Source organism: Camellia sinensis, chromosome 6 (genome assembly GCF_055761805.1).
Source record: "Camellia sinensis isolate YWXY chromosome 6, ASM5576180v1, whole genome shotgun sequence".
Classification (NCBI taxonomy): Eukaryota; Viridiplantae; Streptophyta; class Magnoliopsida; order Ericales; family Theaceae; genus Camellia; species Camellia sinensis.
The window spans coordinates 56,787,122-56,803,729 of NC_138966.1; the positions used below are offsets into that span (position 1 = coordinate 56,787,122).

The 16,608-nt window shown below is 34.5% G+C and overlaps 2 protein-coding genes across 2 annotated transcripts in view; one reads left to right on the forward strand and one right to left on the reverse strand.

Annotated features, from left to right (window-relative positions):
• Positions 1 to 6,733, forward strand: part of LOC145793307 (uncharacterized) — a 37,817-nt gene extending 31,084 nt beyond the window's left edge. The window contains exons 7-10 of the mRNA XM_082876102.1: positions 5,994 to 6,038; positions 6,134 to 6,284; positions 6,448 to 6,530; positions 6,648 to 6,733. Coding sequence (XP_082732228.1) covers positions 5,994 to 6,038; positions 6,134 to 6,284; positions 6,448 to 6,530; positions 6,648 to 6,733 — 365 coding nt within the window. The remainder of the gene's footprint in view (positions 1 to 5,993; positions 6,039 to 6,133; positions 6,285 to 6,447; positions 6,531 to 6,647) is intronic.
• A 2,562-nt stretch (positions 6,734 to 9,295) lies between these two features.
• LOC114261075 (cytochrome P450 CYP82D47) lies at positions 9,296 to 15,497 on the reverse strand. The gene is made up of 2 exons (XM_028201285.2): positions 14,146 to 15,497; positions 9,296 to 10,020 (listed from the first exon to the last, which is right to left on the reverse strand). Exons 1-2 carry the CDS (start codon positions 15,118 to 15,120, stop codon positions 9,397 to 9,399), a joined length of 1,599 nt encoding a protein of 532 aa, XP_028057086.2. The 5' UTR covers positions 15,121 to 15,497; the 3' UTR covers positions 9,296 to 9,396.
• Positions 15,498 to 16,608: the final 1,111 nt, after the last annotated feature.

Here is a 16,608-nt window from a genome sequence, read left to right on the forward strand (position 1 = left end):
TTTTGGCCATGCCTTAAACTGATTTTGTGCATATTTTGGACTTCTTTAGCTCTATTTTTATGCCTCATGGTCGAATGATGCTTGCTATGTATGGTCGTGGTGTAATACCCTTGCCTAGCCTTGAGTTTTGAAGTTTCTTGCACGCTTGAATGGTGGTGCTTTCATGTTTTGGGGTCATTGAGCATGTCATTTTAGAGCCTATACTTTTGCCATCTTCCCATGTTTTCCACTCTTTAAATGTGTTTGAGAGTCGTGCTTAAATACCTCATTTATGGACCATTGCATGAGCTTCATTTCTATACATTTTGAGCCATCATTTTAGACCATTTTCCTACTGCCTTGGACCTGCATAGGGACTGTTTGGGGCTGGTTGGGTCACTTGAGCATTGCTTTGTGTACCTCTAGTGTAATGCACTTCACTAGTTTCGGTATCCGGGCCATCTAGCATGCATAGTGTGAGGTGTTTACATGATTCGGGACCATCTTACATGTCATTTCAGAGCTAGAAAATGTGTGATTGTATGCTATATTTCATCCCTTGCCATGCTTTAGTAGAGTTGCATTTGGTGCCTTAGGTTTAGTTCCTTGCATTCGCGCATATTTGCATGTGTTTTCTTTACCCAATTTCATCATGTTTGGCCACTGATTTGGGTGTGGCTAAGGCTCACCTATCTTGGTTTAAGTCCATCTTGCATTGTATATGCCATTTAGTCCATGTTGTTGCATGATTGACCATTGCATTGTGTATGCCTTGATCATTTCATTGTTAGTCTCCATGTGTGCATTGCGTATGCCATATACTTTTCATGCGCATTGAGTATGCCATTGATTATTTCATAGCATTGTGTATGCTAGTAGCATGTTTGCATATCATCATTTGCATGTTTGCATCATTTAGTGGCATTATGTTTAGGTTGCATGTTAGAGTTGCATTCATGCATGCCATGTGTATTGCATTGTGTTTGGAGTAGGGTTTAGTCCAGACACGGGAAACGAGGAACGTTTTGTACTCCAAGTGACGAAACGTGCCTTGATTCTCGGTCGCCGACACTCCGGATTACCCATGATGGAGTTTAGGCCTTGTTGTGTTTATATGTGCACTCATTTTACATTGAGTCATGCAATCCGACTCCTCGGTCATCATGCATCGAGATGCGTGATTGGTGGCACGAGGATCGAAGACTACACTCCATAGGGCTTATGCAATGACGGGGAGAGTGGTCGTGCACACATATGTTGAAAATACTTTGCCATGCCCCTTTCTTGCTCTCTATTGTAGCAAACCGAAAGCCAACAGCAAAAACTGGTCGGTAGTATCCCTACAGCATGGAAGAGTTTCAGCCTTCTGGAGTTTTGTTCAGTATTCTGGGACCAGTTGCAAACAGAGGCAAATCGGGGCATCGTGATGGATTTTCTGGCAAGGCGACTCGAGCATGCATGCATTCCTTGTCATTCAAGACCGAGCTGAGGCAGTCCATTTCATATGTTTTGCATGCTAGCTTATTTATTTTAGTTAATTTGTTAATTAATTAGGGTTGTGTAATAATTAACTGTAATTCGTTATTCATTCGGTTGTGTATTATTTATTCGGACCCTCCGAAGGGGGCAATGTTATAATAAGTGTGCGTGTGTGTGATGTATGTCTTCCAACCCCACGTCTTTCTCCCTTTTATTTACCAACTTATGATGGTTAGTTTTAGGGCACATTTAAATTAGCATCCTTATGCTTGTATGTTTGTATCCATTCATCTATTTTGCATACACTGGGCTCGGCGCATCATACTAACTGCATTGTATTTCAATTTCGAGTTGAATATGTGTATCAGTTGTTGCATTTCATATGGCATTTTTAGAATAACTGAGCCTATCTTAGTTGCATTTTTGCGTGTGTTGCATTAGGCATTTCAGCATAGTTAGGATTCATGCATGATTTCTAGTTAGCTTCTTTCTTTGGCTTAGAGTACTCGGTAAGTATTTATGCTTTAGCATCCTTGCATGCGTGTGAGTGACCGCCATGATAGCATGCTTACTATGAGGCTATTTGCTTATGTGATATAACTGCCTGAATGCCTGTGGGTGAAGGTTGGGTTATTTGAATTGGAACAATTCACCAATTGAGAGTTTTAAGCCCACTTGAGAGTGGTAAAATCATGTTTTCTAAGCCCACTTGAGGGTGGTAAAATCCGCATTTTAGCCTACTTGTGAGTAGCAAATCGCTTTCAAAAACGAACATAAAATGTTTTGTTCCAACTCAGGCGATCCAGTCTATACTTATATGTTGTGCGCATCACATAGTAATTTTAGGCTAATAATCGGAATAAGAGCACATAATGTTTTCAAAACTCGATATTATGGTTAGTAGAGACCGATCTTTGATTGGGCGAGTGGGGGTGCTCACGAAGCGACCTTCCCCAATCGTACCCAAGTTCCCGAGCCGAGGCAACTTTGGTGATGACGGACACGTGGCCTTAGGCACGAGTCAGGGTTTCCTAAATTCTCCCAAAATAAAATATTTAGGTGGCGACTTTGTATCTAGGAAAGCAGTCCATGTTTGGCACTTCTTTCTAAAAATCAGTTTTTCAAAATGATTTGCCGGATTTGGACACTTTGATGATTCATCGGTCTTGCATTGCACTCCGCGAGATTAGATACAGGACCATGACGTTGAGTCCGAACTGTAGTAAGCCCAAATAAACAAAACGGGATTCCCTCCTGGGACGTTTGGGGATGTCTACAAGTGTCTACACAGTCCTGTCGTATTGTAGCCGGCAAAAGTGGAAAAACGGATGGTTTTCGAAAATATTTTGGGTGCGCACGTCCTATTGTATAATAGCCGACAAATTTGGGGGATGGTTTTAAAAGGTTGAAAATGGTTTTAAAAAAAAGATATGTTTTTGAGAAAATGATTTTTGGGTGTTCGCTTCCCGCCGTATAATAGCCGACAAAAGGTGGAATATGCTATGAATTGGGTGCCCACTATCCTGCCGTATAAAGCCGGCAAAAGGTGGAATGTGTTGTGAAGTGTGTTGAGTTCAGTGTTGATATATGTGACTTGTGATGAAATTGTGAAATTACCATTTGATGTGTAAATTGGTATGGAATGGGAATACATAGAAATTATTTGAAAAGAATGGATAATGAAATGGTAATTGAATAAGGGATTGGTGATAAAGAACTCACCGGGTTGTTTGTATTTATAAGGAAAGATTAAGAGTTTTACTTTGTGATTAATTGAGAAATTGGATTAGAAAGGGTTTATTGTCCGTGTGATGTGTTGAGTTATAGTTGATAATGCAAATGCGGATGTGATGCAATTGTTCTTGGATTTCTACATTAGAGAGTTGTAGCAATAGATGATTGACAGGTGGGAATGGAGTGTATGAGGGTCGTTTTGGGTATTAAGGGAACATGAATTTCAGGTTATGGAGCTTTAATAAATGTAACTAGTAAAAGGGGGGAATGGGAATAAAAAGATGAATGTTAAGATGGGAATTTAAAAAGGAATATTTTGGAATGGGTTAATATATATAAAATTATGTGATTCCTTAAATATGTTGTTTTTAAAACGGATTTATGGTTTTCTAATGAAAAGGGATAGTTTTTTTATGGTCAAAGGTTTTTCTTAAATGTTGAAATAAACTTTGAGATAAAGATACTCTACGTATGATATTTTGAAATTGCAAAACGTCCTCTACTCTATGGTATCACCCTGCATACATGATCATTTCTATCTATAGGATGGTTATTGTTTTAGAACTATGAGATTCCTACTGGGCAATTGTGCTCATCCCTTGTTGTTTCATTTTTTTTACAGGAAGGGATTTCGGATTGATTGGTTGAAGGATTAGGAAGTTTATGTAGATCTTGTGTGTAATCTCTTTGTACCTTGATGGTTGTAATTATTTAATTGTAACTCCGTAGCGGGAGCTTGGCATGTATTATATTTATTGTTGTGCTCATCATGAGAGAGAACATGTACTATTATGTTTCTATTACTCAAGGGTAATAGATATTTTTAATAAAAAAAATGGACCTAAATTTCAGGCTTTTGGTAATGTTTTCGTGTAATTAAAATTGGGGTGTGACAATCAAGATAAGAAGTTCTTGCTCTCAAAATGTCGCTCTAAGTTATTGCCTTGGTGGAGGCAAGTTACCAACACCGAAAAATGTTATTCCCAAATAGGGTGAGCCACAGTCCAGTAGGAATCATCTAACACAGTATATGAAATTTAGCAAAGGTATAAGTACAAGAAGTGTATACATTGTCTACGATAAAACATCCACGAATTCATATATTTGAAAGATACCATATTCAAATCTTAACCCATTTTTTTCTTCAATTCATATTCCGTTCACTTATCTTTCTTAATTCATGAGTCAATTTCATAATCTCTTTGACAATCCAAACAAGGCCACATCTCAATGATTTTCAAATCATACAACACAGGTACATTAACACTTTAAACTTCCTTTTCACAGATATTTCGTCCACGGGCAACCGTCAAACGGGACCCATGTAAACGTAAGCTATACAAGCACTACAATTGTCATTTTATGGATATTTCGTCCGCGGGTTAGGCACCCATGTATAATTTCGAGACTTTCACCCAGGACACTCCGGCCAACTTAATTATAATGGAGTTTATCTCCTTTCTCCTCCCAAACAATCACCCATACATATGAAATGTATTTAAATATATAATCAAAAATGGGGCACATCCCCTTTCTACTCCCAAACAAACATACATATACAATGTATATAAACACAATTATATTCAATGACAGCCATCAATAGATTAGTTTCAATTTACAAAATTCACATGTAATTTCTACAACAGTCAAAGTTATCCTCCATCGATAGCCCAATACAGTTATCACTAGACAGATATTCAATCTCAAACAGATAGTTTATTCAAGACTTCCAAAAGAATGAGTTAATACATAACCAATCCCACCATTAATAATAATACCCTCTCAATTTCACATTCTCAATGCCAACTCCAATTATTTGTACAAAATAATATTTTGATCCAATTAGGGCAATTTCCACATTTTTCCCAAATATTAGCCAAGTGCAAAATCATCAAATTAAACATAACACAACATCATTTTCAAATCCCACAAGCATTGATTTCATCTTCACCCAAAACCCCTCTTTCCATTTTATGCCCAAACACTAGGTTTGTTTAAAACACCTCCAAATCACATCATTGTTACACAATATACAAATAACTAAGCTAAATATCATATGAAAGTGTAGAAAACATCCCTACCTCAAAGAGAGAAGACGAGCTAAGCAAGAGTGGAACCCCAAGAATGTCGAAACCCACTTCTATTCGGTTCAAAATGAAGATCTTGATGAGCTCTACCTTTTTCTCAAAGGTACTAGGGTGGAAATCCCAATGGATCTAGATGAGATCTTAGAGAGAAGGTGAGTTTTAGAGAGAGAGACTGAAGAACAAGCTTTTAGAAAAGTTTTAGAGAGAGAAAGGAGAAAAAGTGATTCAAAATGTCATCTTCTCGGACTATTATACATGAAGTTCGCTCGAGCGTGGAAAGCCCCGCTCGAGCGTCAAACACAAAGTTCCGCTCAAGCGTGAAAAGTGGCGTTCGAGCGTAGGATACGCACTTCCAGAAGTTTTGCAGACGAAAGGCCCGCTCGAGCATGAAACTAGACGCTCGAGCGTCCAACTCACTCTCTCAGTATTTGCAGACCTGCAAAACTACGGAGAGTTGACAATTCTCGCTCGAGCAGAGGAGCAAAATTTGTGAAGCCTGCTCAAGCGCAAGAATGCTTACTCAAGCGGAAGAGCCAAAATCAGGGCAACAAAAGTTTGAAGAAACAAGCAACCAACCTATTCCAAACACACAACAACAACCTGAAAGACAATTCTAAAGGGATACAAGGGAAACGAGAGGTAAACAACAATATGAAAGCATCAAACTTGAGTCTGGGATTTTATAAGAGTCGGGTCAAAACCGGAATCGCTATACACCTCCTCCTATGTTTCAACTTGGGAGTATTCCAATGAACTTTAGGTACTTTTCTGATTTAAGTTTCTTTTTTCGTTTTTAATATTCTATTTTCATATGTTTTTGTTAGATTTAGTCTGTGATTCAAATGTTTTTATCTGGGGAAATTGGGAGATCTCTAGAAGGGGCCTAAATAACCCTCGCTTTATAGCTATGGTGACAACTGAGCCTAATCTTGTTGATCTAGACTATGATGAGTATGCAGCTTCTGAATCAAGATGCAAGTTTTGCTGTCATTCTGCTGCTACAATTGTAATTAATCTCTCTCTCTCTCTCTCTCTCTCTCTCTCTCTGGGTGTGTGAGCACTTGTGTATATTTTGTTCACAACAATATCTAAAGTAGGGAAATATGTCTCCTTGGCTACTTGATTTTGATGTTAGCATTTTGACGGCTTCTCTAATTTCTTGTATGCAATTCATGGTTCTTCTGATCTTACGGCATACTCTTCCCATATTAGTTAATGAAGCACATGACTACTCTTTTCCATTGTTCTTGGTAAGACAATACTTAGTTCATATTGACACACACACACACACACACACACAAAGTAGAATATTGACAATTATGAGACTCATTGTGATATAAAACTCACTCTGTTACATTCTATGGCAATTGTTGCTTTTGCGAACTACTGGAATTATTGTGCCAATATACATCTTGGTGAAGGTAGTGAATGCCATTGCCAACGCCAATGGGTGAATACATAGCTTTTTTATATTACAGTAGTACCCTTTCTCACATTCTCACCAATTAAGTTCCGTTTAGTTGTCAAGAATTTTGTATGAGAAAGTTGTTCTGAAAAAAGGTGTAGGAAAGGAAAATGAGGCTTTTTTTTTTTTTTGTGGGTCCATTTGTCAAGAAAAGTGTATTATTGACGTTCCTACAAAATCTTGTATATTTTTCCAGACATGTTTTGAAAAGAAAATTATCTTAGTGGGAAAGTTAAATAGATGGTTCCACAACTTTCTTGTTAACTGAACACGAAAATAGTTATGGCAAAATTGATTTCCCCGTACTTCACCTTCTTTTCAGCCCCCTCCCATTCAGTTGTAGGAAAAGAAAGTAAAGTACATGAAAATCAATTTTTCCATAATATTTTTTGTGTTCAGTTTGCGAGAAAGTAAAAAAGATTTTGCAGGAATCTGAGCAATCCATTCATTTTCCTAACAAATGAATACACATGGGAAACGAAGTTCCATTTTCCTTTACTACACTTTTCCTGGGAGTAAGAGCATTCACAATGGAGCTGTTAAGGGAGCTGTTAGTGTCAGTTGTTAATTTTTGGCTAGCAATGTTTGTTGTTTGGTGCTGCAATGGAGCTGCTAAGGGCAGCGTTAGCACACTTTGTTAGTGTTAGATGTTAGAAATTGTGTTAACTACAACGAACGTTTTAGCCAACGAAGAGAGAAAGGAGTTGCCTGGAGGAAGTCCCCCCGGACGTCCTCTTGGAACTCCCCCCGGATGTCCGGCCAGAAGTCCTCCGTGACTTCTAGACCCTTCAAGAAAAGAGGGAAAAAAAATTGATCTGACCGGTTGACCGACCGGACGTCCGGTCAGTTGATCGGTCAACAACATTTTTTTTTTTTTTACTTGTTGGGATTTTTTTTGGGCTTGAAATTTTTGATTAAACTAAATTATTTATTTATTTTATTTATTATATATATATATATATATATATATATATTCTTAACACACACCTTAACACATTCCTTAACACATCCATTGTATTACCATTCATTCACTATTCACTTACTAAATTAACAAGCTCTTAACATGTATTTTTTGGTCCCACTTTTAACACTTTTTGTCATATAACACATTTTAACACACAAACTTAAAATATCCATTGTGGATGCCCTAACTTTCTCACACAAAATTTTTGACAACTAAACGGAGCATTCATGACAATTGAACGGGGCCTTGGAGAGAGGATCATCAATCATCACCGTAAACACATTTACTTGACTTTCTATAGGGTGACCTTTAAAATCTCTAACAATTTAATAGTTAGTTTATTCATATGTTTTCTAGCGAATTTTGAATTAATTTGTGTTTTTATTTTTCAAGTTAGAATTTTTTTGGAGATATGCAAAATATGGTCAAAAAATTTAAGAACTTAGGCTTTGTTTTGTAGACCTTTGAAACTTTAGTTCCATCATTTGGTTTGCATATGATGTTTGTTTACAGTTTTCAAGAGTTAATTCCATACTCATTTTTGAAAACTCTGTCCAAGGTGGGAAAATTTGGGCTTACCGGATGTCCGGCTGGTCGTCCTCCCGGACATTCGGCAGGTTGACTGAAACAGTGTATTTTTTTTATTTTTTTATTTTTACAATTGCCACTTGTTTATTTTAAATAAAAAAGAAATTAGAATTTTTTAAAATTTTTTATGAGCTTTGAATAGAATTTTGAGTTGTGTGTTTGATTATGAGTTGTAAGTTTTTGTATCAAATATCATATGTCACATCAAAATTCCCCACTCAATTCAAAACTCTTTTCAAAACTCATTCACCAAACAAATTTTTCACACTCAAATCATAATTCCAAAACTCACAAACTCAAAACATAACTTTTATTCTCAAATCATATTTAGAAAACTCTACCAAACGTTACTTTAGTGTTTCAAGCTTTTTTATTTTTTAATTTATGTAAATACAGTTAAAAACTTTTTATTAATTCCTTTGTATATATACTTTTGAACATTCAACTTTCATTTATGAAATATATGACGTTATTCCATTCAATATGTGGTTGCGATTCAAAGTATAGTATATAGTGTGCATTACATTCTTTAAATGTGCATACAAAAATAATATTGATTATTCTTCAAATATGTCGAATCTTTTTTTCTAACATGCATTAACTGTGATGAGAAATGCATATAACGGCGTTGTTTGGGAAGTTTGGTTTTTGGTTTTTGTTTTTTTTTCACTAAAAGATAAATTGGTTACAAAAAAAAAAAAAAAAAAAAAAAAATCCAAACAAAATATCACATCAAACCCGATAATCATTTCACTTTTTATCTCATAAACATCACATCCAACCACAAAAAAATCTAACTATCTTTCCAAACATAAAAAAAATTTTCTCCAATAATATGCTACAACTAAAAAAAACCTACTTCCCAAACACCCACAACATGTGATCTTATCTCATTATTAATCACAGGTTTTATTAAATATTAATCACACTTAAAATCTGTGGTCTAAATGTTTTTTATCACATGTTTTAAATGTTTATTACTCTAAATGTTTATTACTCTACATCAACGCAATAGAAATCGTAGCAATTAACATATCTTGGAGTTACAATATTTCCATGTTATTGACATCCACATATGAGTATACCTATCATGCTAGGCATCATCCATAAATTTCAGCAGGCAAACGCGGAATGAGTAAGACTTGTAATGGTGTTGCTTTGATATTGGTGAACCCATTACTCTCGGTCATATCAACAATCTCATGAGATGGAGTTGCAAACTCAAACGAATGTAGTAGACTAGCAAGCGTAAATTGCACAACTTGAAGTGCAAAAGAGATTCCAGGGCATGTTCTCCTACCACTTCCAAATGGAATCAACTCAAAATGTTGGCCTCTCACATCGACGTCCATGTTAATTGTGAGAAATCTTTCTGGTTGAAACTCTAAGGGGTCTGCCCATACTTGAGGATCGCGATGGATCTTCCAAAGATTTAGAAAAAGGCGAGTGCCGGTGGGGACATGATATCCGCCCACAAAGCAGTCTTCCACAGCCTCTCGTGGTGGTAAGAGTTGCGCAGGTGGGTATAAACGTAGTGTTTCCTTGACTATGGCTTGTAGGTAAGGCAATTCCTTCATGTCTGATTCCTTCACTTGCCTATGGTTGCCAACATGGATTTGTAACTCATCTTGAGCCCTCTTTAGCACTTGCCGATTGTTGAGAAGCAAAGCTAGAGCCCATGTAAGAGTAGCTGTTGTGGTATCAGTGGCCCCTAAAGTAAGACTCTGCAAAGCACACATTCATTGAAACAATTAAGTACATCCTATATATGCAACATAAAAAAAATTATAAATTAAAATTTTTTAAAAAAAAAAGAAAAAAACTTTGTAAAAGGTAATGATAAACAACACGAATTTACATAGAAACCTAATGACACGATCTATTTACATTTATTCATTGAAATATTAAATAAATTACACTTACAAACACTAGGATAAAAAAATCCCCCTTGAACCTTATTAGTTTTAATTATATAATAATCAATCTCTTACACTTATGAAGTGTCAATATGATCCAACCACGAGACTATGTGGGTGTTTGAAAAGTTGCTATTTTAGAAAATTATTTTAATTTTTGACTATTTTAATAGACTAAAATTTTTATGTTTGGGAAGATAGATTTTTTGATAGTTAGATTTTTTGATAGTTAGATGTGATGTTTATGAGAGAAAAAATGAAATGATTATGAGTTTAATGCGATATTTTGTTTTATTGATTATTTTATCCTATTTTGTCTTTTTATGAAGTTTAATCCAAAAAACAAAAAAATAACATTTGCCAAACACTACCTCTATTTACAAAGTTAATGGAAAATAATCAAATGGCGATCATGCTACAATTGCCACTTGATTGTGGCAATACACAAATTCCACTTCAATCTATTAAATTTTAATTGTAATAATCAATTTATTACACTTCTTTTAAAGAATCTGGATCTTTTCTAACATTTTTTTTATTTATTTTTTTTATTTAACCTTTGATCTAAAAGTCACAATTCAATAACTAGTCGTTATCATATTTTGTGACTTTTAGATCAAGGACTAGATAATGGTTGGATGACGAAAGTGTTAGAGAGGATCATCTGCCTCTTCTCAAGCAGAAGCCTACGTGATCCAATCACCAGACTCCATTTGAGAAGCTGGGATATAGCCATGTGACGATCATGTTCAACGGTTACTTGGTTATGTTCCATAGGGCTATACATATAATCGAATCACCCACTCAAACGGACCCATCCTAATAGACCCAAGTCACACACGAACTATTTCGAGAGTTACACGGTCAGTATCAACCCAATGCCATGATTAAATATCAGGTTTCGGTCGAGCTTCAGATTTTGTATGTAATAAATTATTAAAATCGACCTGACTAATATATACAGGTTATTATATAATATTATGAATTTATAGATTTCCTGTTGTTTTTGATAAAATATATTCCCTCCGTCTCAAAATAATATCTCTTATTTCATTTTTTATTATTTCAAAATATTAATCTGCTTTCGAAAATCAATGACTAAAATAATATGAATTTTTTATTTTATCCTTCTTTTAAATTTATTAACAGCACAAAAAGTATAACAAAAATATTAGAAATCTCAAAAGTTTTACTAAAATTTTTATCAAATATCTGACATAGGTGTGGAACTCACGTGGGACTCACCTGGGTCTCATACCCATGTGAGACATTTAATAAAAATTTTGATAAAACTTTTAGAAACTCTAACATTACTCAAAGTATAATTATGACAACTGATATTTTTTTAAAAATATATTATCAAATAATAATTTAAAAAAGTTAATCAACTTGTTTGGTTCCAATTTTTAAAAAACTGTTTTCAGAAAATTTTTAGACACACTTAACATAAATACACTTAAAAAGTATAATATTTGTGAAAAAATATTTGAAAAATACACTAAATACCAAAAAATACAAAAAAAAAATGAAAATTTGGTACAATTTTTGTATTTTTGTGTATTTATTAATTTTTTAAAATATTTTTTCACATATATTTTTCTATTTAGATATATTTAAATAAGGTGCATCTAAAAAATAAGAAAATTTTAATTAAAATTTTAAAAATATTAACTAAAAACTAAAAAATACGGAAAAAAAACTCAGTTTTCAGAAAATTGAATGCAGAAAACTGAAACCAAACACACTGAATATTTTTAAAATGTAATAATTATATTTTTAAAAAAAAAATTTTAAAAATAATTCAGTGGGTTTAGTTTGAGTTTTTTGGATTAATTTTTTTTAAAAATTGAGTTTTTTTATTTTCGTATTTTTTTGTTTTTAGTGAATATTTTTAAAATTTTAAACATTTTTTTTATTTTTTTAGATGTACCTTACTTAGATATATCTAAAAAATAAAAAATTGTGAAAAATATTTTAAAAAATTAATAAATACATAAAAATATAAAAAAAAATTGTACTGAATCCTGGTATTTTTTTTTTTTATATTTTTGGTATTTAATACATTTGTAAAAGATTTTTTTTCATAATTTTTTTTACTTTTTAAGTATATTTATATTAGGTATGTCTAAAAAATAAAAAAAAAATTATTTAAAATATTAAAAAAATTTAATAAAAACAAAAAAATACCAAAAATAAAAAAATAAACAGTGTGTTTGGTTTGAATTTGTGGATTAAATTTTTTGAAAATTGAATTTTTTAGTTTTCGTATTATTTTGTTTTTTAGTGAATATTTTTTAAATTTTAAATATTTTTTTACTTTTTTAGATGGATCTTAGTTAGATGTATCTAAAAAGTAAAAAATTTGTGAAAAAATATTTAAAAAAATTAATAAATATATAAAAATATAAAAAATGTACTGAATTCTTGTATTTTTTATATTTTTGATATTTAGTGAATTTTTTTTTAAAAAAAAATTACAATATGAAGTGTCTAAAAAATAAAAAAATTACTTAAAATATTAAAAAAATTTAGTAAAAACAAAAAAATAAGAAAAATAAAAAATAAAATTTTTTAAAAAATATTTTTTGAGAAGTAAAAACGAGCAAGTTTTTTTTAGATGTTCAAAAAAAAAAAAAAATCTAACAAGTGTATTTTGACACGGAACAAGTACTCCCGATTTCCAAGATTGAAAAGATGACCTGTGCCATCACTTTTCCACACCTATGACTTGTGGCTCTCAAACTCTTTTCTCTCTCTCTCTCTCACCCTTGGGTTCCTCTCTCATGTTTTGTCTATCTAGCACGGATTCCCATCTCTAAATAATTTTTGGGAAAATACATTGGATCCCTGTGGGGGTGACAAACTGTAATTTTTTTTTGGGGTAAATTACAAACACTCTTGAGGTTTCGTTAAAATACAGATTCTCTCTTGAGATTTGAGAAATTACATCTCACCTTCTGAAGTTTATATTTTCATAACAAATTATTTCTTGAGATTTTTATTTTCATACATATTTTTCCCTAATTTCTCTTAATTTGTTATGAAAATTTGACTCTCAAGGGATAATTTATAATTTCTCAAACCTCAAGAAGAATCTGTATTTTTATCAAATCTCGAGAAAGTGCTTGTAATTTGCCTTTTTTTATTTATTTTTTTTTTCCACCTTGCTTCTTATCTCAATTCATTTATAATTATGAAATTATATAAAAATTTTAAAATGTAAAAATCTTTAAATATATTTAATAATCGTGAGTGAATAAAAAAAAAAAAACAGGATTATTTGAGAAGAGGATCCTTGCACCTCTCCAACCTACCATTCTGACTCCACCCCTCTCTCTCTAACCCTTTTGTTTCTCTCCCACTTCGTCTCTTACTCACTTTTACATTCGTCTAGCTCTGTAAAACCCTTTTATTTCTCTCACCTTTATTGTCTTCTAAATATCAATATCTCATCTCATCTGTAAATCAGTTGCTATTTGTCTCATGATGCCAATCTCTCTTTTCTCCTTCTATCTCACGATAAATCTGTTGCTATTTTTTTTTTTATTATTTTTTTTTTGACGGTTTTACTCACCATTTAATTTAAACTTCGAAGATTTGAACTTTGAAGATTTACAAACCCTTTCATGAAACGAAAATGTGTATATTAGATAAACAGCAATGATTGAGGGCCACAATTTTTGTAGTTCAAATGGTTCAAAATTGCTAAAACGACGTTGTTTTGAGTATAAAACGACGTCAAAATTGTCAAAACGACGTTATTTTGACAATTTTGAACCATTTAAACTACAAAAATTGTGGCCCTCAAACATTTTCCTTAGACAAAACTTGTTGAGAATTTTTTCCAATTTAAAACGTGTATATTAGGTTTATTAAAATTTAAATTTAAGCAATACAACTAAATTCAGAATAACTTTGTCATGAAACACCTACCAGACAAGTAGCTTTGTTGATTGTATCAGCATCAAATTTGGGGCCCTCCTGGGTGACACCATCATCGAGAACGGACAGCAACACGTCCATGAAGTCTTGCTCAGCCTTGGCCTCGCCGGAAATTCTTTTATGCTTGTGTTCCTCCAACCACCCTTGAAGCACACAGTCTAGTTCCTTGGCTGTCTTCTTCATGGCCTTCTCATAACCCCCCAAATCCAACCACCTCAAGAATGGAACCGCATCTGCCACCGTAAACACCCCCATCAGCTCGAAAAAATCCCTTAACGACTTCCGGCACCTCTCACCCTCCGCCGTGTCTCCCTCCACAAACCGCTTCCCCGCAACAACCCTAAAAATCAAGTTTAAGTTTATGTCCCCAAACCATCTCTTCATCTCCACCACCACCGGTACCTTATAATTTGAAGCACTTGTGCTGTTGTTTTTCTTCACCCATTGCTCATAAATGTTTTTAATCGATGCCTTCACCTCAGATTCACGGATGTGGTTAAACGTGGCGAGGCGGTGGTTGGAGAGAAGCTCAAGGGTGGTAATCTTGCGCATTTCGCGCCAGTATGGACCGTAAGGGCTAAAGCCGAACATGGCATAGTTGTAGCACATGTGCTCCACTGCTATGCATTTTGGGCGGTTGGAGAAGGCTTTGTCATTGGTGGTGAAGCACTCCTTTACCATCTCCGAATTACTCACCACCAGGGCTCGGTGAACTCCTAGCCGGATAGTGAAGACCGGTCCGTACTTGTCGGCCATGGCTCCTAGTATCTTGTATGGCAGTTCGGGTCCTCCCAACAAATGGAGGTGGCCCATCAAAGGCCATGCACCGGCAGCTTCCGGTGCTTCTCTTCCCTTACCAGTGTTGTCTCTATGTCCACTGCTTACTATGCACACAGCATAATAGAGAAAAAGAAGAAAGGCAAATATGGCCACCGCAGCAGTCATGAATGAAAGGAAGAACTCCATGGCCGCTAATCCTAAAGTAAAGGGTAATTTTTTTGTTTTACTGAAACACAAGTACTTGGTAGTTTTGGTTGGGATAATATAGGCGTTTGGAAAGTAAAGTTGATTTTTTGATTTTTAATTATCTTAATTTAGAGTTAAAATGTTTATTCAGATTAATTTTTTAATTTTTATGAAAAAAATAAAGAAAAATTAATTTAAATATAATATTTTATTAACTTTTTAATAAACTTTATTTTTTAATAATTTATTTAGTCCCTAAACTCAAAAAAAAATCTTTTGGCCAAAAAAGAACTGAGACTAATTTTTGGTATATATCAAGAACTGAGACTAATGAAAAGTTTCCAAGACTAATAATGAAAATCATGAAAATCTTGCCTGAAATTGTGGTGAAGATTAAAGTTTTTAGGATTTGGACGGATTAAAGGTTTTATTAGGTGTAATGACCTTTCTTTTATTTTAAAATAATTATAAATTAACATTTTTATTTCATAATTATTAAATTTGTAATAAAAATTCGTTATTATGGACTATTTAGGAACACACTTAAAAAAGTCAATTTTTTAATATTTTAAGTTTTGTTAGTCAAAAAAATTCAGTTTTTTTATCCAAAAGACACCAATTTTTTTTTGTCAAAAGAAGTCATTAAAAAAGTGAAAAAATTAATTTTTTATTAATTTTTTAAAACACTCCGATATACATAAAAAAGTGTGCACCGAACAAATTGACCAGACTCGTCCAATCCGAACAAAATCGATGTTTAGATGTGGTTCGGTAATACTTACGTTTTTAATTTTTTATTTATATTTATAAAAATTTTAAAAATTCAAATAAAAATTTATTTGGTAAAATTTTTGATTTATAAATCAGTAGTCTCAGTTTTAAATTTGGTCAACAAATGAAAACACAAAAAATGTGTTTCCGTTTTGAGTTTTGAGTTTTTTTTTTTTTATCACCCAAAACTAGCCACCACCCGCCACCATTTTCCACCACCGTCTTCCGGCACCACCACCCACCACCCACCCCCCACTCACCACCACATGCCACCACCACCTGCCACCACTAGCCACCACCAGCCACCACCCACTCGCCACCACCATCACCCACCACCCACCCGCCACCCACCTGCCACCACCACCCACCACCGTCACCCACCCACCCACCGTCACCACCACCACCACCCGCCACCCGCCATCCACTTGCCACCACCATTTGCCACCACCACAGCCACAACCACCCATTTGCTACCACCTGCCACCGTCACCCACCCACCCACCACCCACCTGCCACCACTACCCACTACCCACCACCACCACCACCCACTCGCTACCATCCACCACCCACCTGCTACCACCCACCCCCCGCCATCGTCACCCACCCACCCACCACCACCACCCACCCGCCATCCGCCACTTAACCGCCGCCACCACCACCACTACCACCATTACCACCCGCCACCCGCCACCGTCACCTACCCACCTACCACCACCA

Coding starts and splice junctions, on each gene's coding strand:
- LOC114261075 (XM_028201285.2), bottom strand. CDS start 15,120: ATGGAGTTCTTCCTTTCATTCATGACTGCTGCGGTGGCCATATTTGCC. Junction 10,021..14,145: donor TCAACAAAGCTACTTGTCTG/GTAGGTGTTTCA, acceptor TGTGCTTTGCAG/AGTCTTACTTTAGGGGCCAC.